Source organism: Actinia tenebrosa, unplaced genomic scaffold (genome assembly GCF_029948245.1).
Source record: "Actinia tenebrosa isolate PJP-AT-01 unplaced genomic scaffold, QUT_ActTen_1.0 PGA_scaffold12__29_contigs__length_12842862, whole genome shotgun sequence".
NCBI classification, from domain to species: Eukaryota; Metazoa; Cnidaria; class Anthozoa; order Actiniaria; family Actiniidae; genus Actinia; species Actinia tenebrosa.
Genome location: NW_028292572.1, coordinates 5,677,944 through 5,699,908, shown reverse-complemented (window position 1 = coordinate 5,699,908; position 21,965 = coordinate 5,677,944). Strand labels below are relative to the sequence as shown.

Below are 21,965 nucleotides of genomic sequence, written 5' to 3'. Positions count from 1 at the left end.
CGCCGAAAAAATCGCACCTCAAATCGCCGAAAAAATCGCCCGTGTGAACACCCGGCGATTTTACTGCGATTCTAAAAATTCACGTCGCCACGAAATCGCAGCTGTTTCGAACATGTTCAAATTTCACTGCGATTTGGCTGCGACTTTTGTTGCGATTTTTGTGGCAATTTTCGGAAATATGAAACGAACGGTGTTATAACTAAGTAATTTGAGGTTTAAAAACTAGCACAGGTTTCTACAATCTGACAAACAAGAAAAACCAACAAGGTAAAACACATTGAAGCAGCAATAGAAACCATGCTTAATAAACTGATGGAAAGGTTTGACAACCACTGTCATTTTGAAAAAAAAAATTTTTTAGTATGTTTGACTAGTTTTTGTTTATAAACTGCATCAAAAGCATAATTTACAGTAATCCATAATACCAAATATTGGTGCTTATGGAAATAAAAAGGTTATTTATTAATTATGTCATCCGATTCGCAATTAAGTTCAAAAGAAGAGTACTTGAGGACGTCAAAAACCACCGCCATCTTGTGTGGACGACTTAGGATAACAGGTCACGTGACCCAATCTTCCTTAAAAAGAACAGTTGAGTCAAAATGAACGTCAGAAATGAAAAGAGCACCTTGATGTTATCAAGAGAGCGAAGTTTCGTAATGTTAGCTGTAGGAGGAATGGCATTAAAGGATTTGTATGGGAAAGGCGCACGTGTTGGCTGGTAAGCCCTTGCAGATTTTCCCATACAAATCCTTATGAAACATTCAGTTCTATATTTAATGTCATTTCCCCTCTTTCGCTTGTTATGAGACGAAACTTTTCCTTGGCCTACTAATATCAAGTTGCTCTTTTCATTTACATTGTTCCTTTTGTCACAGGTGTTTGTTTTAAGGGAGGTAGGGTCATGTGACCATTCAATCCCACACAATCCTGTGCACCACAAGGTCGTTTCGTCTTCCTTTGAAATTTTGTAAAGGCCAATAATAAACAGTTTAAGACTGCACCCAATAAAGTAACAGTTATCATGTATCATGTAAATAGTAATGAGATAAAGTGTGATATTAGTTTTGAATCAGATAAATAGAATCCAGAGGCATCCGATGTGTACCTATATTGTCGATCTCGTATCCTGAGCCTGCGTCTCTTCTGGCCTGTGGCGAAGAACGAAGAAACGAGATTGCTGGAATGTCAGAAGCTTGCCCCTGGGCAGATTTTCCCCCTCATTACAGACGATGTGTCATTCCTTTGAGAATAAGACTGATTGATTTAGTTCTAAAGAGTTAGCCTTAAGTTTCAAGTATGGACACTAAGTTTTGGCATTTTGTGAAGTCCAATTTATCAGGCATGTTTGGAAGTTAAATTAACATATTTTTACAATAGTGAAGTAGCGTGTGTCTTCGAAGGAAATGTGTCTACTTGGCTCTACATGGGCATTGATTGGGTAAAGCTAAACTTTATTCTGGCACACAAACAGTACAATTGTGTAGAAATACCACCCAAAAAAAAACAGGCTAGGGAAAGGCCCGGTGAAACCTAAAATCAGTGATGCAAGGCAAAAATTACGATGTATGACAGGAAAGTTTAAAGGAAAACAGTACAAAAACTCACGGAATTGACAACACGGGATTCAAGCACGGCACAATACTTCGTGCACATGATAAACACATATACCGCGCAAAGGATTACGGGAAATCAATACAGAAGCGTGGAATAGAAACGCGGAAACTCCGGAGTTACTAACTAATACTCTTGTTAAGAATTAGCCTCAACAAATAGCATGAAGACGTTTTGACTAATTGCCCTATTTCACTATGACGTCACATCAAAACAATCTTCAACAATCTATTGTTTAAAAGCAAAGGATCATGGTCGTCGGAGGGGGTCAAATCAACGCAAATTCACCGAAAATTGTTCTAAAACCCGTATCAATCCACAAAGAGAAGTAGAATAGCCAGCAAACGCTCAGAATATTTTTGAGTACATATTAACACATATTATATCTGAAAACCAGGCCATTTTAGATTAAACTGTTTCGCTAGGAGAAAATTTGGTTGAATTTTCTATTGGATTTGGCGATTCTATCCCCCACATAAACAAGCAGTGACGTCATAGTGAATTAGGTCAATTGCATACGAATTTACAGCAAGCGCAGACGTTTATCACTCGTGTCTCTTATGGTTGGTTTGGTTGAGAAATTGTTGATACGCTTGTGTTTGGTCGTGAATATTCCTTTTCTATATTTTAAATCAGCATTAAATTTAGGTTCTAATTTTTTAAACACACCTTTTCATCGTGGATTTTTAAAAGTAGGAGGTCAGTGTTTTAGTATGAATGAATAGCTACACAGGAAGCAGAGGGGCGGCACTTATCTTCCATTGTTGTATTTTTTACCGCTGTACATGATATGAGTAAGCTTGAGCCCGTCAGATACCGCGTGCTGCAACTCGCGCGCTGTGCCTTAGGCCTAACGGGAAAAGGATAAATGAGCGCGCTGTGCCTTAGACCTAACGGGAAAAGGATAAATGAGCGCGCTGTGCCTTAGACCTAACGGGAAAAGGATAAATGAGCGCGCTGTGCCTTAGACCTAACGGGAAAAGGATAAATGAGCGCGCTGTGCCTTAGACCTAACGGGAAAAGGATAAATGAGCGCGCTGTGCCTTAGACCTAACGGGAAAAGGATAAATGAGCGCGCTGTGCCTTAGACCTAACGGGAAAAGGATAAATGAGTGCACTGTGCCTTAGACCTAACTGTTCCAGTTGCTTGGCGTAGAGTGATTTTCATATGATCGTGAAAGAATAGACAAACTAATAGTTAGTAGTAGACTCTAAACCAATGATTTTCTTTTGTTCTTTATCAACTATTACAAACTAAATGGTCTATTTTCTTTCACGGTCATGTGAAAATCATTCTAGTAATACATTATAATTAGTATTAGTATTATTACTAGAGTGCACGCACTAAAACCGTGAACATTAAATAGTACTAATTAGTACTATTTCATACAGAATCCTTTGTTTTCTATTGTTTAATTGTCACTATTTTATGCTAAAAATTAGTATTTGTTTCACGGATTTAGTGTGAGCACTCTATCAAGCAACCGTTAGGTCTAAAGCACAGCTCGAGCATTGCAGCGCGCGGTATCTCACGGGCTCAAGCTTACTCATATTATGTACAGAGGCAAATAATATAACAATAAGTGCTCCCCCTTCTGCCCCCTGTGTAGCTATAGCGCTTTCAGGTTTATAATTGAGAATTGCTGGGTTTCAATTAGTCTCACTCATAATTTCCAGTCGATCATGCGCGATGTTCATCAGCTGAATCACAATTTAACTAAGTTTTCAATAAGAAAATATAACTAGCTAAAAACTAGTGTGAGCTGCGCCGGTGTTTCTAATGAAACAGTAATGATGAAAAGGTAAATTATATACCGTGAAAAGATGAAAAGACTTACTGACGTTTCGGACGCTAGTCCTTCGTCTATCATATATACATTCCTTTCTGCCACCTCTTTCTCTTTTACTCCGACGAAGGACTAGCGTCCGAAACGTCAGTACGTTTTTTCATCTTTTGAGTTTTCGATAGAGTTTTTCTGGCTGACGGTACATGTTTGATCACCATTTAAAGTCGTAAGATCATGTGGGGTTCAAATACTTTTATCAAGGAATCGAAGACCAATGTGTTGAAGACAAAAAACTTCAGCAGACTTTTGTTGCTCTTAGTTAACATCTTTATTTAAGATGCAATATACATCCGTGTCGTCACTGGACAATACTGATCACGTGGATCATTACCACGTGACTTACTAATAATACTCTATAAATAACATCAACTTTGGTTTCAAAATAAATATTTCTAAATGTGGGCAGATACGACCCGCTAAACCATATAAAAGAAAAATGACCTCATTTTTGCTCTGACTGCTCACTCCAGGAATGCTTAAAACAAATCAGAGAATATTCTTACGGAAAACAAACTTACATTTTTGTGTTGATTTTTTTTTGGATGATCAGTTTTCAACACATTTTTTAACTAAAATTCGAAGTTACAGCCCCTTTCTCCTGGGGCTAATCATTATTTTAAGAGGAGAGGCAAAGAAAATTTAAACGTTATCCGCTCGCCTACCTCACCATTACAACCACTTCGCCCCCGTCATATGACATCTTCACGCACCTCTACCAAGCATGAATGAATCCATTCTGTTTTTTGTATATATTATTTTAAACCATTTGCAAGCGTCAGGGAAACAAAATGATGGTTTTCAACCATTCCCAAGAGAATTAAATAACAAAAGACACGGCGGCCATGTTGGGGGACAACAAAATAATTCATCGACGATTCTTTTGTTAAGTTCATCCAACATGGCCGCCGTGAAAACCATCAATACCCTGAAGCCACGATTGGAACGGTCCAATGAATTCTATCAAGTCTATCCACAGGGATCCCAGTACTCAATAATCTGCTTAGCTTTTGAGGATTAGGACGAGGTACTAGTACTCTCTCGGCAAAGCCTAATGCCCAGAAAGAAAATATCCCTGTCTTGAAATATCATCCTTTTCTTTGCTCTGGAACGTATAGTTTAAGTACTTTAATCTAGGAACTGGAATTGCGCTGAGTTCATTCCGCTCAACGTGTTGTTGCCATTTTTCATTCTTCCGTTGTTTTTGATAGCCAAGAACCATTTGCTGGTGCAGTTAAACTTGTCGGACAGGTGGTACGACCGGTAAGTGATATAGCTGTTCATTTCGTGATTCTCGATCCAGAGTGATGTGGAATCCTTCTTGTTCTGGAACAAAAAGAGCAATACAAAAAGATGCGGTAATGATTTGACTCGTCGAAAGGACCTCTTGGGAGTAATGGTTTCGCATTTCAGTTCACGTGTCATTCCCAAGAGTATTATTTCTTAGCTAAACACTTGCGCATGAGCAAACACAGGAATATGGATACGGGGAGAGCCAATCTCGTGCCCAGAGCCTGCGTTTCTTCTGGCCTGCGGCGAAGAACGAGGTCTCTGACATAATTCATATTTTGGCGCATGCGCAATTTTTGGAAAGTGAGATATAAACGTTTAAAATAAGCAAAGTAAAAGTTAAATCTAAGTCAAAATCAAAGTCAAAATCATAATAAAAATTAAAAATCGGGAAAATTTTTTTTTAATTTTTGGCAAGTCTTTGAACGCGTGCGCTGTTATACCGGAAGTCCAAGAAATCCTGGTCTCAAAAATGGATTATGCCAGAGCCCTCGTTCTTCACTGAAGGCCAAAAAAAAACGCAGGCTCTGGGTACGAGATGCCCATGCACTGTTCTTGAAATTATTTTAGAAGTCATTCAATTACAAAATATTTTGAGTTTGAATAACTAATTCACCCCCCTCCATGGTGTATGAAATTAACATCTAGCCCCCCACCCCACCCCCCCCCCCATCCTTCACTGTGGTTTAACTTTAGACCCCCCTTAATTGTGTGGTGCACGGGTGAGCCAGCAGTTTCCGTATCCCTCACGAGTATCTATTTACGGACACGTTGTTTTAGGGAAACAAAACTTACTGTGGCAACAATGCGTCCATTCTTTTTCATCGCGACATAAAGACCTGTCTCAACAGCCATGATTCTTATTATTGATGTATTGAATGATTGTCGCTCCATTTGCACTGGAAGGAAAAATATATACATATGCAACGTCAGTATAATTAACAACTATTGGCCGAAGGCGAAGTGAATATCAGGATTACTTTCCAAATTTTACAGTACAAAGTAGAGAAAAATTTTTATTTTAAAAACACGATCCCTTTTATCACGTGACATTTTATGTGCTGTCCTGGCAGTTTGCTTCATACAACATTACGGCAATTGATGGTTTTCAACCATTCCCAAGAGAATTAAATAACAAAAGACACGGCGGCCAAGTTGGAGGATATAACAAAAGAATTCATTGACAATTCTTTTGTTAAGTTCCTCCATCATGGCCGCCGTGAAAACCATCAATACACCTAGTTTCAAACTCATAAAATGCACATTATTTTACTTAGGATTAGCCTCGCAATTGAGGGTTAGAATATTCACAAATACCAACGGTAAAGAATACACGACTTCCACAATACAACACTTTGAATTTGATAGCAGGGGCTTAGGCAACAAAATGGCGGCTTTTAATTTCCAAACGCCAGTACCAGTCAGCGGTACTTATAGTTAGTCACGTGACCGACCTTGGTCGGCCATTTTGTTTTCTTCGAGTTTCGTTGTTCGTCTTGGTTGTACAGTCAATTCAAAAAATGTTGTCGTCGACCAACTCAAGCCTACGTGACTGGACCGAAAGGAACTCTGGGTAGTAATCATTGAAGCCGAGTTGACTCCATAATTTTATCTGATTAGGTATGCCTGGTTTACAGCATGAACCTTCGTAGACGAGCGGGAAGTGTTGAAGGAGACGTTTTTTTAATGCCTTCATATTTTCGGAATTGTGAACTGAATCATAACTACTTTGTTTTTCTTTCCCTAACTTCAAAGACATGCATTTGATGGATTGTTTCTCGCCATTATTATCTTAATACTAGCAGGAACAATTAATTCAGAAAGAATATCTAACCGTTTCAGTGATTTTTACCCATATTTCTTTCGGTCCAGCCGCGTAGGCTTGAGCCGGTCGACGACAACGTTTTTTGAATTGACTGTATACCAAGTTTAAGGAGCTGTTAAAACCTTTTGCCTGTGTCTTGGCTCTTTCTTATTATCCATAACTGGCGAAATTATACGAAAAACGTTAGCGTTTTGGGGCCTCAAATAAAATGGCGTTTTTTCAATTTGGACCTCCCGCTTCGGAAAATCCTGGCTACGCTCCTAAATGGAATTTCACTTGAACACAAGAATATTCGAAGTTAACCGTGCGCGACCTCAGAGAACTCGAGCCATATCTTACCATGTGGGGAATTTTGATCGTTAATACCCTTGACTGTGCCATTCTGGAAGACTGCAAGCATGTTATTAGTCTTGGAAAAAAGTATTCCTCGATCCGTGTTGGTTGGTACGGATGGAAAATCTACCGTGAGTGCTCTGCGGCTGCGCAGTATTACTGACATGTCATTGGTCCGTTTGGAAAGCATTTGATTGATTAGTTCTCTTTGTTTTTCATCCTTTTGTGTTATTTTAGGGTAGTCTTTCTTGTCTTTTAAGGTGGGAAAGCTACTAACTCCTATAAACCAGACGAAGACCAGCGCCACTTGAAGGATTGAAATCTGGAAGAAAAGTCATACCAAATATTATGGGTTTTACACGATGCTGTCGATTCAAACCTACGGTACAGCGGTTTCTGTGTTGAAATAGACGAAAGCGAGGCTAAGGCAGGCCAATGGCCGCGGTTTCTTTGTAAGAAGCACAATGGTAAATCTTACACAGTTGGAGTGTTAAAATATGAATAAATTCAGCTGATGGCGGCCGGCAAAGCGCTTCGTCTCTTTGCGTATTCTCCCACAAACCGCTGTGCCAAAGCACCGCAGTATAATAGATCTTTTTCGAGATGCGCGAGCGCTGCCAAAAGTATCGCGTGCTCAGATTTAAAACAAGGCATTTTCGGGCAAGACTTTGAAATTATGTTAACGAAGGAATAGTTTGAAGTTTATTTTAGTTGGGGAGCAGGTTAATAACTTTTTGAAAAAATGAAGCTCAATTCAGACAAATCTTTCTTCAAGGGCTTTAGAAATCGCTAGAGCGTTTTCACTCACGTGACAAGACAGCTATTTTGGTATACCAAACAATAGAAGATAATATAGGTAAGTTGTAGTGCTTGGGAACGAGGTTATTCCGGGCGAAAGCCCTTGGAATTAAATTCGGAAAAATTAATTTCCGACCTCGATGGGATTCGAACCCACGGAAATTAATTTTTCCGAATTTAATTCCAAGGGCTTTCGCCCGGAATAACCTCGTTCCCAAGCACTACAACTTACCTATATTATCTTCTAATATTTCATTAGTGCCACGCGGTCCACATACTCTCATCTTTGCATCATAATTACCGCGACCTAACATCTATTTCACCCCGGCCTGCTCTCAGTCTGACCTCTAGCTCAGCTGGTAGAGCATAGGTAGTACAATTCCGAAGGTCGTGGGTTCGAATCCCAGCGAGGTCGGAAATTAATTTTTCCGAATTTAATTCCGAGGGCTTTCGCCCGGAATAACCTCGTTCCCAAGCACTACAACTATATTATCTTCTACTATTTCATTAGTGCCACGCGGTCCACATACTCTCATCTTTATACCAAACAATAGAAACTTTCTGCACAGTTTTTGCATAAAAATAGAGTTCAATTCCCGGAGGATAGAAAATATATTGTTTTGGTACACCAACATGGCCGCTGTGGACACTAGAGAAAAACATTGTTTGGGCATGCGTGCATTTTAGCACGCTTTTTAAGAATTTAGAAGAGTTTGAGTGAGAAAATAATTGTTTGTTTTCTACAAGTATACTAAAAAGTTCGAGAGTATACTTTTGTCAGACCAAGATACTGTATTAACAAACACAATATGAAAGAATTAGCCTTAAGTTTCAAGCATGGACACTAAGTTTTGGCATTTTGTGAAGTCCAATTTATCAGGCATGTTTGAAAGTAAAATTTACTTATGTTTTGACTAATTTGCATACGGATTCAGAGCATGCGCAGAATTCTTTTCCTGTTTTTTATAACACGCCTATCTGTAAAGCTGTTCTTCCGCTTGTTGGGAGATCAAGGAAAAAAGTGACCTTCTCACGGTGATACGTAAGAGAATAGATTTACAAATATCAGCAATCACTCGTCATATCGCTAGATGCAAATACCAAAAGTCACGAAATATGCTTCGCATCTATTCAACTAGTTCCCTTTTGCTTGTCAATCGACTCTACATAATCCTGCCGTTTTCCATATTCTGAGAGCTCAGAAAATTCAACGCCTGTTTGTAAAATTGGTTTTTTACTGCCGCCAGTCAAGAACATAAAGGTTACTGACTGATTAGCTTTGATTGACAGCAGCGGAAAAAAAATTTTAAGCGTGCAGCTTGTAGCTAAAGATTTCGCAGAATATCGAAGACCACAGTACTGATCATAGATTTACCTTGATTCAGGTGAAAAATGCAATAACGCGATAGTTATTGACTAACTTCCCAGTATTTGAAACTTTTTTCAAAAACCTAATGTATTTGCTTTTACTTGTGCCGGCTAAAATGACTTATAATCGTTTGTTATCTTGGTTTCTAGTTGAGCTGGCTTGAAGTAGTGAAAGGCCCATTGGCCCTCTTGTTCAGCCGTTTCATATAAGGCTCGTAATTTACCTATTACGCATGTTCTTATTTGATATCCGAGCCCATCCCACACGGCTTACCGGAATTAGCGCTATATAAAATATAATTTATTATTATTATTATTATTTATTATTACCACTCATCTCTCCCGATTTATTATCGATTGTGGCCTAAAAAATTTTTTTGGCAAGTTCTATTTTAGTTATTTGAATAAGTTCGCTGATCTTTTTTTTTTTTTTTTTTTTTTTTTTTTTTTTTGTTCTCCACCTTTTCATGCTGGTTTTACGGGCTCTAATCTAAAGGATGTTCTAAGGAGAAATGACGGTTATTTCTACTCAAAGATCGCACCACGAGGTACTGGAAATTCAAATCCTTTGAACTTGACATTGAGAGAAAGTCATGGTCACTACTCCCCTATGTGCCTTCATTATACGTGTGGCCAGGTTTTCGAGTGAGAAAATATATAATATTTTGGATGAATATTTCTCCTAGTTTAGATTTTTTTTTTTTTTTTTTTTTTTTTTTTTTTTTTTTGCATTAACTATATCAGCACTATCAAATTGGTATTGATAATCATGAGAGAAATCCAATTCCAGTGAACACTCTTTTTATAAAGAATTTTCAGTACTCTCTTACTTTTGCCCCCGTTATTTTCAATTTAAAAAAACCTGGATTTCCCTGTTTTCAATCTCGTCTGTTCACTGAATCTGAGGGTGTACGGCCAACTATAGGGCTGTAGTAGTTATTTCACGTCTATGGCTATGAGTTTCGATAAATTGAATAAATTGTTGCTACTTAGCAATAAACGTAAATCTTTGCCAAAATTTGCCATCGAAATAAGAAATCTCTTAAGAATCGTTTTATGAAAGGATTCTTTAGCGAGAAAGCGTGCCTTGAAACAAATTGAGAAGAAGCATCTCTCGCGAATCTCGCTCTAGAATAGAAAATTGTGCTTCAGAATAGCACAGAATAAAAAAGCTGTGAGTGTGTAAGTCATCTGTTATTATATTAGATAGCAAACATTATGTTAACACATCAATTAAAGCATCATCTTAAGGTCAAAGCTAACTCCTAATAGTCTTAAAGTAACAGTTTCACTTTACGTACCTGAATGATCATTCCACACATGCTTGAAAATAATTTAGCCAAGTTTACTCGTTTCTCGCAAGCCCGTCAGCTTGGAATAAAGTTGGGCGCTTAAATAAGGACACGGCAAATAGCCCCCCTTTGAAAGAAAAGCCTGTTCTTATAGTTTAACGCGGTGGACTTCCTGGGTTTAATGGACAAAACAAATACATTTGGCATAAGTCTTGAAGGAATGGTTTTGCGTCAAATAATAGCGGATCAGTAATATCCGACTTATTCCCGCACAGTCTCTTCCTTCCTTTCAAACCACTTGTTGCCATTTCCTAATGAACCTACGAGCAGCTTTTATTTAATCTTATTGAACGCGTTCCTCAGGTCGCCGGCCATCAAAAGATGCTTCGCCATGAGAAAGGTTTTCTGGGTCATTCGATGTGAACACACACTGGGCTCGTATCTCTAGCCGTCATTACATCATGTGGGGATCTTTTTAATAGACACTGTAAGACTTATTTCTAGTGCCGATTGACTAAACGTTTGAATCATTAACCAATAAAAGCCTATGACACCATTATTCCTTTTTGGAGAAATATTTGACTTGGGATTTTTAACTACGCGTTACACCATGTGGGGACACGAACAAATTTACGAAGGCACGACTGTACAAATAAAACGCCGACGTGAGCTCGGAATCCCATTCCGGTATCAACGATAAACTTCCGGAAATGCTCGTGACCTAACAAAGCACGTGTGAGCCGACAGATACGTGGAGAAAGTTTTCTTTATGGAAGTGTTTTTCTATTTTAGTTGAAGGATAACGTGCAAAAATAGATGATGTGATAATACAGAGGTGAGTCATGACCGTCTATAGACAATCTCTAGATATTACGGCGAATAAAAAACTTATTAACATAAATTTATTTCCCCTATAAAAAATTATGGAATTTTTTCCCTCTTTGCCGACCTCATTTTCAACATACTATGTTCCTTATTTATTCTATGTATTTCCAATTTTCTTCGGTTTGATTATTCTTCATAGCTATTGCGAAAATCAAGCTCTTTTGGACTATGTATATTTATCGGATCAGGAATTTTCTTAACCTTAGGAATTTTGACACTTACAGACCAAAGCGCTCCGGATTCAATAATGATACTTGAACCGCGCCGAAACGTGTGAACTGAGACGTAGCTGTTATCAAATTCGATCTCAAAGACTTTTGTCGTGGATTTTGACATTTGTGCAGCAAAAGGAGAGAAGAGGAGACAGAGAGAGATAGAGACAGACAGAGAGAGAGACAGAGAGAGAGAGAGAGAAACGCTTAATAGTATTCGAATTAGATTAATCATTATATTATACATCATACAAGAGATAGGGATAAAGAGAAAAAAAGAGAAGAGAAGAGAAGAGAGAGCCGCACTTTCACACATCTTTCAAACCTTGCGGTGCTTTTAATATCATTGATATCCACTCCCTGCCTTCTTTATATCTTCTTATAATCATCACATAAGTATTTTGTCTAACTCCCACATGGTAGAGGATAATAGACGTTTTTAAAGCTTATCCTGGCTTAAGTCTTAAGTAATGTGGGAAAATGTAACTTTGTAATTTAGCATAAACTATCCAGTACTGTTACTAATTTTGCATGAATTGCTTCATGGAATTGCCGGTTAGTCTTGAGAGAAGAGAAAGCAGTGTTCCTATCGGCAAGTTATTTGAAAAAAGGATAAATAAATAAAGTAGAGAGGAGAACGAGAAGAACAGAAAGAGCAGGGGGGGGGGGGGGAATGAAGAAGTCACTGAACAAGATCACTTATTTAATTCAGTATTGTTTAAGATATTCGAGTTCACTGTCATAAAATACAAAATAAACTACGATTAGAAGAAGAAGAAGAAGAAGAAGAAGAAGAAGAAGAAGAAGAAGAAGAAGAAGAAGAAGACAACAACATTGACATCAAGAAAAGAAAACCAAAAAGGGTAAAAATGGCAGGTTTTCAAATACATTTGAGAAACTTTATAACTCATATTTCTACAGGTTTCAGGAATCGTTTTGTTTTTACGTCCATTATGATAAGATACTCTGCTAGATAACAAAGAATGCCGCTTCCCCTTCTTACGACAACAAGTGCTTTTGATTTGTTTGTCAGTTGTAATCCTAACGTTATTCATAGGAATTCGACCGGATATTCCGAGTCTTAAAGAAATCCGTTTAAATTGTTTATGTTAGTGTAAAGAGGTATAATAAATATTGATGGCGGAGCATTTTCTTGTGTTATATAACTCTGGCTCGTCGCCTTTTTGTGTTCCAAGGTCGGCATGAATCGTGATAACAGCACCAGTTATCATCAATTATATAACAACCTTTGACAAATTGTCGAGAGCCACACATGTTGTGACTGATCTCCCGCCATTTATCCCACGAACCGAAGCCTTATCTTTTTGTTGAGTTAACGCCGGTGGATACTGAGCGCCCGCCCACCAAGAAAAAAACACGATTGTCGGACGACACAAGACGACGCAAGACGACACCTTACATGTCACGCAATCAACATAAGCTCTCATAAGTAAAATTTGCTGAAAATAACAAAAAAAATAGACTAAAAAAACCTGGAGATTGCATTAAAATCACATCAATTATATGACCAACGTTTTCAAACCGACTTTTCAAGATTGGTTTAGCGAATTATTACACTAGCGTCGTAGCTGAATAGAGCTATAAACTTTTCGTGAAACAGGGTCTTACATAACGGAAACATTCAATAGACTTTCCTCAGTAGGATGCCATCTTGTTCGTGTGTGACTCTCAACACCAACGAAAAACACGCGATGCTAGACACCTGCAAAGTGGCTCAGAGGTCTGATCGGTTTGGCCGGTGCGAATCATTTGAAAATCCCACATCTAAGGACGGTTCTGTTAGCGCGTTTCCTTTGACATTCGATCCGTTTCGGAAGCCATTTGTTTGGTATGGTTTGATTTCTCTCCAGACAGTTATCAGCTGCCATTTGATTCGTCGATCATAATCGTGCTCGCAGCTGTTTCAGTAATAGCTATAATTTTTTGGGGTTTTTGTTATCTACATTTTGCATTATATTTTCAGACTTCAATTAGGAGCATATTAATTGAATTCATTAAACTCGGGCTTCCTGATTCTTTAATTTTTTTTTAATTCGGAAAATTAAAGAAACTAAAGAAAACTAGCACGCAAAAAACGCACACAAATTCTTAAAATCTCTAACAAACTTAACATACACGAGGGAACCGGATTTAATATAGTTCCGCCGGCTATTTTTATCAAACAAGCACTAAGAAAAAAATGCATGGGGTTTTGAGTTGGAGTATAATATCACACGAACACCAAGAAAAAATGCATAAATATTTCTCACGATTCTTAAAATGTGATTAACAAATGGAATGGTCGTTCGCTGAAATTTGCTCATAATATTTTTATAGTTTATTTGTTAGTTATTTTATTATCTATCGAGATTTAGTTATGTAAGATCTTAATATTGATTCAAGATAATCGAAGAAAAACAACGAACTGAGTGAATGGCTTGGTAGTACGCCCATGTGCTCTGCACATGCTCAATTCGTACACTACAAGCTGAGCGGAGAAACAATGTTAGCCAATCAGAATCGAGAAAAAATTGCAAGACTTTCTAGGGCACCAAATAAAGAAAAAAATATTTAAAAAAGGTTTTATAAAATAACATAACGACAAAAAAACAAAAAAAAACAAAAATAAAAACATAACGAAAAGAAATAGAGGATATTACATGGGCGCGCGGAGATACGAAATTTATCTTCGAGTGTTGAAAAGATCTCTCACAAGTATGAAAGTATGTTTTGGCTTTTTCAGGCAATTCTTTCCGTGTATTTTTGAATAGCCATCGCAATGGTGTTATTTTCACGTGTGAAGATATCAATTTTTCGAAATAGAGAAAAATAGATATTTCATTGGTAATTATATAATAAATGATAATAACAATAATAAAAGAGTTTTGTAAACTTTTTATTAGGTATTTAAGGCCACGTATTTGGTCAAAGCTTGATATGGATCTAAGATCATCAATTAGTATTAAATTTTTCAAAAGGAAAAATAGAAAAATGGACCTAGATAAGCTTTTAGATGATACTAACTGTTGCAAAATGTGCACCTCCTGAATCGACTACTATTTATTCTTAATTAATTAATTATCTTTATTATCTATATATTTTATATTATAAATTCTTAATATATCTAAATTTTATTATCATATATATAAATAGATGTAAGTATAGCTTTTTTATATTTTACTTTATATATCATATTATATTTTTTATGGTATTTTTTTCTCATTTCTTTTTTATTTTGTGTCCTCAATTATTGTAGAAGCTAAATACATTGACACCTAAATGAAGTTTATTACTATTAATATTATTATTATTGTTATTATTATTATTATTATTATTATTATTATTAAATATTTGGAACTCGTAAATCGACAAAAGAGTCAATTCACGGATGTCAAGTTCGTCAGTCTATCCATCAGCACCCTTGGTGTCTTCTCCAACAAATCATCAGAGTTTGTAGAAATGATGCACGAATTAGGTTTAGAGAAAAAGCAGTAGAATTATATATTTAGGAGCGTAACGAAAATCATCATCAGATCCACTTATTACATTTTTTGTTGTCGTAACAAAGCATGGGATAATCCTGAATTGATAAAGTTTTAGTTTTGTGAATTTTCAAGAGTTCCTAAAGTCATATTCGAGTAGTCAATTGTAAATTGTCTTTAAGTAGAGAGATTTATAATTGCTGTAAAAATCTTAAAAATAAAGTTTTCATTATTATAATTATAATTATTATTATTATTATTATTATTATTATTATTATTATCATCATCATTTTGTATCTTCATTGCAATGGCGAACATGTTTTTATAGTTCGTTGGCTAATTTTTGCAAGCTTCATCTTCAACGCAGAAAAGGATCCAGGATTATCCCATGATGCATTGAGAGTAAAATTAATATTTTCGCAATTGAAAAAAATAATTGTTCTTAAGTAGATTGTATGTCATACCTTGTAGCGTTATCTATTTTCTAAATCCTTTAAGAAATTTCAGAGATGTACTCGTCAAAATACTGGCGCCGTATATTTGGAGTACTTTCAGGTTCAGTACAGATTTCATTAAATGCTAAAGCAATACCTTAGTATTGATGTTTTTAGTAGTAGAAGTATATTTACGAAAAAGATGCACTTAAACCGATTGAAATCAATATTTCCTGTGCTGTGATTGGTTCTCGAGAACAAAGGAAGATACCGGAAGTAAAAAATTACAGTACTAGGGAAAATAAACAAGATGGCGTCTCGAATTAAGTACACCAAAAAAGCCTGTAGGGCCGGATTTTTCAAAGTTTTGCCGGTTTTGTAATGGAAATTGTATTGATGTCCATCCAATAGATATTTTCGGAGTTAATTTAACTGAAAACCATCTTCAAAACCTAATTTTCCAAGCGCAAATCCACATGCTCGTTGCCATTTTGAATTTACCTATTCTGTCAAAATGCGCATGTGCGAGAAACCAAGAATCTGGGTCTTCCGGTTTGGAGTTTTCCAGAGCCCAATTATTTCGTCGAGCATGCGCAGTGAGAAATAAGGAACCGACACGAGTGAAAAACGTCTGCGCACGCTCTGAATCCGTATGCAAATTAGTCAAAACATTTGTAAATTGGACTTTCAAAACATGCCTGATAAATTGGACTTCACAAAATGCCAAAACTTAGTGTCCATGCTTGAAACCTAAGGCTAATTCTTTCATACTGTGTTTGTTAATACAGTATCTTGGTCTGACAATAGTATACTCAAAGAATAACTTTTAAGGTCTTACTAATTACTTTTAAGATTATTAACGGTTATGCACCAACATATTTAAACAGTTTATTAGAATCTTATACACCTAAGCGCGCTTTACGCTCTGCTTCTAAGAAGCTATTGATAGTTCCTAAATCATTTACATCTACTTATGGCGATAGAGCATTCTCCATCGCTGCGCCTAAGCTCTGGAATAACCTACCAGAAATAATAAAAAATGCTGAGACTGTTAAACAGTTTAAATCTTTAGTTAAAACATATCTTTTCAAAGAAGCTTTTGACTGATCTATTGCGTCCTTACGAAATACAGATTATGCTATCTTATTATGCTATATTAACTTTAACCCTATATTTGTTTTAACCACACTTTTATATTAGCTATATATTAATTAATTTGTTTTAGATTATCATTATTATAACATTTTAGTCTAGTTATCTATCTATATATATATATATATATTATAATTCTTATGTCTTAATTATAGTTTATTTGTGATACACATTGTAAACGCATTGAGGCGTAGCGAAATGCGTCATAAAAGATGTAAATTAAATGTAAATTACTCTCGAACTTTTTTGTATACTTGGAGAAAACAAACATTTATTTTCTCACTCATTTTCAAAATTCTCAACATCAACAAACAAGTTGTCTTAACAGGAAGTCAGAACCTGATGGCTTGGGTCCGATTCTATTGATTTTTCTCGCCCCAGTATTTCTCGGTCGTGGGCTTCTGAGGCCCTAGAGCGAGAGGATCTCTGGGGTCCTTACCATTTACCAGGAAAAACTGGAAGTTCCAGTTGTAAAACAAATGGTATGTATCCTTCCGACCGAAAAGTTCCCAGTGAAACTCGGTCTTGATTGATGTAATCCACTTTTCCCGCTCTTTTCGATTCTTCCGATAGACGCGTGTACCATTTATCGAAAATCAAAAATTCCCGCTCTTTCCTTACAATTAGCGAATGAATTTCTAACCAGGTAGATTGGATTAAATGGTAAGTACCCCTGGCAATACCATAGGCTACAACTATGAAATGATTAGTCAAACTACAATTACTTCAATAAAAGATATCGACGAATATTATATATACGAATCTTATAAAAAGCCGTTAGATAAACTCAATGGTTAATTACGCGTTTCCCATTTCACTGGTAAAATTGAATAAAGTTTAAATCTAAATAGTTTTTGAAATTTGTGGTCAATCAGCCGTTGAGGTTTGGTAGCACAAAATAGCGGCTTATGAAATGTGACGTAATACCACATGGCTTGTGCGAACCTTCACATAATGGCGACTATTACGAATTAGAATAATCGTCATAAATGATTTTTCTAGATGTAACTCTTTGAAATGAAAGGGCATTCTAACGTAGATAGCTTTTTGTTAGTCTTGAAATCCAGTCAAAAAGCTTTGAAAAGATATGAGGATTTAAAAAAACGCCATGCATTAGGATAAAGGTCTTTAAAACAAACTGATAAACATTACGCAGATGAAGGTTCACACAGGAAAATGTCTCTTCTTTAAAATAAATAAATAGAAGTATTGAAATGCAAATTAAACGAGAAGAATTGTAACCAAGAGAGAAAAAAATAAACTATAAATGATATAAATAGCATCGGTGGATATCAGTTCTGCACATGCGGATGAACGGAAAATTACTTCTAGAGGCAATGAAGTGTAAGTAAGGAAAGATTTATTTGTGTCGCTGTTAAGTCCTCAATACCTTCAATGTGTGCGTATTAATGGTTAAGTAATCCTACTAATAGCTTAACAGTCCTGTATAAATAGCGAATTGATACGCTGTGTGATGTGGTGCTGTGCAAGGCTGGTTTTACTCGCATCGTTTGGCTTAAAAAACTGCGAACATCATCTCAATAGTGTCAAAGTACTAGGATGAAGAATTGTTTGAACGAGCTGAACTCTTATCTTTTGGTTTTTATCTTCACCTCACGAGCCATTCCTGGACCTTTTCACTTTATACAGTATCTTTACTTTGTATAAGTTAAATTTACTTCTTCTGGAAAATATAAAAGCTTTGAAAGCCCCACGGCTGTTACCGAAATCATGTAATAATGAGTCTCGTTTCGTTGCATTAATAGTCTTAGTAAGTAGGTATGAATCACGGCCACAAGATAAGAGAAGAGACGAGAAGGGACGAGAAGAGAAGAGAAGAGAAGAGAAGAGAAGAGAAGAGAAGAGAAGAGAAGAGAAGAGAAGAGAAGAGAAGAAAGCTAGGGAAGAGAAAAGAAAATGAGAAAAAGAGTAATGTGAATAACAACAGCAACAGTAAGTCAAAGCCAGTTAAGTGGGAAAACACTATACTAAATTAAATATTATATATTCAGTATCAAAACAAACAAATTTACCCTATAGCAATAATAATAATAATAATAATAATAATAGTAATAATAATAATAATGATAATAATAATAATAATTACTGAACTTAAGCAAAGGTTACATATGCTTGTTGTGTGTGGTATGAGCGATGGTCAAAGGCTTCCTTGCCAGATATATAATATAAATGGTATTACAGAATCACCTCATTGTTAAGCAGTTAATATATTAACAGTCAATCTTTCAACACAAGATTTTCTCTTTTTCTACTTTGCAGCATGTTTAAAGAAATCAAATGATTTACCGACAAACGATCAACTAGTTGTACGCGGTGTTTGTCTTGGAGATTATCTCTCTTGTGGATAAACCTCTTTGGGCATTCTTAGCATGGATATCATACTGCAATCGGAAATTCGCTGCGAAATGCCCTGATGCAATTTTCATCGACCTTCAGTTATTATTTACCTTATTTGTTTGCACATTTTTACCACACACACACAAAAAGAAATCAGACTTAAAAGCTTAGTTACTAGTGTTAGCTAACCCGTTTGGAAGACGCTTCTTTCGTGGGACAAGTTGACACTGAGAAGAAAACATAGTCGTGCGATAAGTACAGCAAACGAAGATTTTTATGGAAACCCACCTCAAAATCTGAGTATTTTTTTAACCCGAAACAACACGAGTTTATAATGAAGCTATTACGAACAAAGCGTTGCTCTAAACCCTTTGATTGATATATATGCTTCACGGACTTTCTTCCATTCCTTTCTTCTATTCTTCAGTATATGGTGAGGTGATAATTACAAACACCTCTCATGTAAGCTCAAAATTCTTATGCAAAATGAGCTGATAAAATTTATATTTTGATATTTTTCAATTCCAAACTATCTAAGTGTCTGAAAGCCGGAAAATAAGGAAATACTTGAAAGGTACAAATTGTAATAAAAGTTTTTGATTGAAGATATATCTTAACTTTATTCAGGTCAGATGGATTTTTTTTTTCTGGTTTAACTACACTGTATCCTTCGAACTTTGATTGAAAAAACATTGGTTTAACTGAAGTCTTCTTCCCCTCACAGTAGGCATTCCAAAGTCCACGTTGACCACCATCAAACAATACAATAGGTAATGCTTGAGTCGAAGCTTGTAGGTATTTAACCACAACATGTGATTTCTAAGTCGAGAAGTCCGTAACCGATAGATACAAGCAGATGTATGTGTATTTGTTTACATTTTATATTATTATGTTAATATAATACTTCCAATAAAACAATAAAAGTAGAAACAAAATCCCAATCAGGACGTATTTACCAATATTTGACGCTTGAAAAAAATTCGCCAATAAAAATTCTAGAAAGCATCACGGTCGTGGCAAGGCACCGCGATCGAATACGGCACCAACTTTTTCACAGTCATACGAAACTTTTGACTTTACCCTTAACAAGTTTACATTGTGATATACGGAAAATGACTCTTAAAAATTACTGGAGAAAGACTGAAAAAACAAATATGATGATCACAAACGTGAATGAATTAAGCGTGCAGTGGTGGTCAAAAAGTAAAATGTATTTCGAGTTAACCACTACTACTTTTTGTGAAGAATGTACGATTAGAATGGCAATTGACCAAAATTATGTATGAAATCTGCTCTATATACTTCGATCATTGCAAGCAAGAGTAATCTATAAAGCCGTGTATACAAACACATCATGTATCATCTAATGATTCTCATGTCTGTTTTAAAATCAAACGAGTGAAGTCAACAGAACCTAATAAAAAATTTGCATTAGATATATCTAGTATTAATGATAATAATGCATTATTAAGTCTCTCCTTCATTTTGAATTCATTTTGTCAACTAGCTCTCGTGGTATGTATAGCATCTTTATAACAGAGGGTACTTTAATAATGCGAGAAAGATCGAATTGTTTTTGAATCTTCATTTTTGTTATTAAAAAACTACCAACGCTTTACGCTTTTTTCATCGGATTCAAAAATTCGTTAATAGTTACCTTAGAACGCCTTAATTTTTCTGCCGTCGATTCTGCGTTTGCCATAGCACTGCACAGACCTTGCTTCATACACACTGTTTAGTATTTTCATATGGTAGCAAGCCTTCCGTATCCTACGTTCAAAGTGCGTGTAGTGTAGATCAACACGATACGTTCGGCAAACTACAACGGGATAGACTCGACTGATGACAAAATCGGATTTAAGATAACTGACAAAATTAAGCTTAATTCTCACAAGATTTGGGTATTGAATTCTAAGGATCTGAGCGCCCTACAGCTGTGCAAGGTAATAGACTGACCGACAGCGTAGGAAGACTGAAAACTGCAATAGCATTGGGCAGTCAGGGGACTCAAGACAAATAACAAAATGTCAAGCAAGAAAACAGCAAAAACGGCGCGTGAAGTTTTGTAAAAACACTTTAAAAAATTCGGCTTTTTGACTTGCAGTTTTCATTATGAGTCAAAGCGAAAGCGTGTGTTGTCTTAGCCGGTCGTCAGTTCTCTTGGTTTGTTAACTTTGGTTATAAAAACGGAAATTCAAGCTCTCGTCCGGCCTTTGTGGTAGATAATCCCACTGAGCCAAGATGTGTTGTTGGGTACATCTGCAGGAGATTCGCGTTTGAAGACTGAAGGTCGAGCATTTTTCGGCGGGTTACTTTGTAATCAGAATATTTACTCATGGAAGGTCGATCGGATGTGCTATAAAATAGCTTTTACTAGATCTCGCCAAAGTAACTGCACGCGATCGATGTGGATGATCTAACAAGTGTTGGTGCATGTCACATGACAATGGAAGACGCGGTGTGTCATACAATGGTTGGTAAGGGTCCGTGTAAGCCGATTGATGACTGAGCTATCAACACAAAATGCGAAAATGGCTATACACTCAGGTATGTGTATATTCTTCTGAAAAATGAAAAAATAAACACAGAAATGAAAGCTCTGCGCATGTTCCAGAACTGAGATTCACAAACTGAGATGTACGATTAAGCAATACACTTATATACACTAATATTTTACCATTTAACCTGCCCAGATTAGTTTGACTATTCGTAGCTTGATGGATACATGTTATCTTAAATAAATGCAATTTGTAATAACTTCCAACTCTTCTGAGAGTAAACTTAATGAGATTGCGTCTAATAACCGCGGGTATCCCGCAGCTAATAACTAAGTAACTATCTAATTTTTCAGCCGCTGTCTAGACGAAATGTTTACACGTAGATATCAACTTGGCTTAGGCGATAATCAACTAGCTAAAACTAATTTAAAAGGAGGCGTGCCCGACCGTCGATTTTGATTTAATTTTCTAATTTCTCTTTCGATGGTGGTGGTAAAGAGGTATTGCGCAATAAATAATGTTTGACATGAAAAACGTGGTTAAATAGCTGAACTAATCTAATGAACTATCGCCACGTTTC

General features: G+C 36.3%; 1 protein-coding gene across 2 annotated transcripts; it reads right to left on the bottom strand.

Moving 5' to 3' along the window:
* Positions 1-3,711: 3,711 nt before the first annotated feature.
* LOC116307011 (fibroblast growth factor 1) lies at positions 3,712-20,680 on the bottom strand. Of its 2 annotated transcripts, none has more exons than XM_031717153.2 (4): positions 20,545-20,680; positions 6,913-7,228; positions 5,544-5,647; positions 3,712-4,784 (listed from the first exon to the last, which is right to left on the bottom strand). In XM_031717153.2, exons 1-4 carry the CDS (start codon positions 20,611-20,613, stop codon positions 4,587-4,589), a joined length of 687 nt encoding a protein of 228 aa, XP_031573013.2. In that variant the 5' UTR covers positions 20,614-20,680; the 3' UTR covers positions 3,712-4,586. The 2 variants fall into 2 exon arrangements, with proteins under 2 accessions (XP_031573013.2, XP_031573014.1); XM_031717154.2 differs by lacking the exon at positions 20,545-20,680 and adding an exon at positions 10,374-10,999.
* Positions 20,681-21,965: the final 1,285 nt, after the last annotated feature.

What these genes read in the sequence shown, in the direction of transcription:
- LOC116307011 (XM_031717153.2), bottom strand. Translation starts at nt 20,613, where the DNA reads ATGAAGCAAGGTCTGTGCAGTGCTATGGCAAACGCAGAATCGACGGCA. An exon ending in AAAAATTAAGGCGTTCTAAG is followed by an intron (nt 7,229 to 20,544) that starts GTAACTATTAAC and finishes CTTTTCTTCCAG; the next exon opens with ATTTCAATCCTTCAAGTGGC. An exon ending in ATGGACGCATTGTTGCCACA is followed by an intron (nt 4,785 to 5,543) that starts GTAAGTTTTGTT and finishes TTTTTGTTCCAG; the next exon opens with AACAAGAAGGATTCCACATC.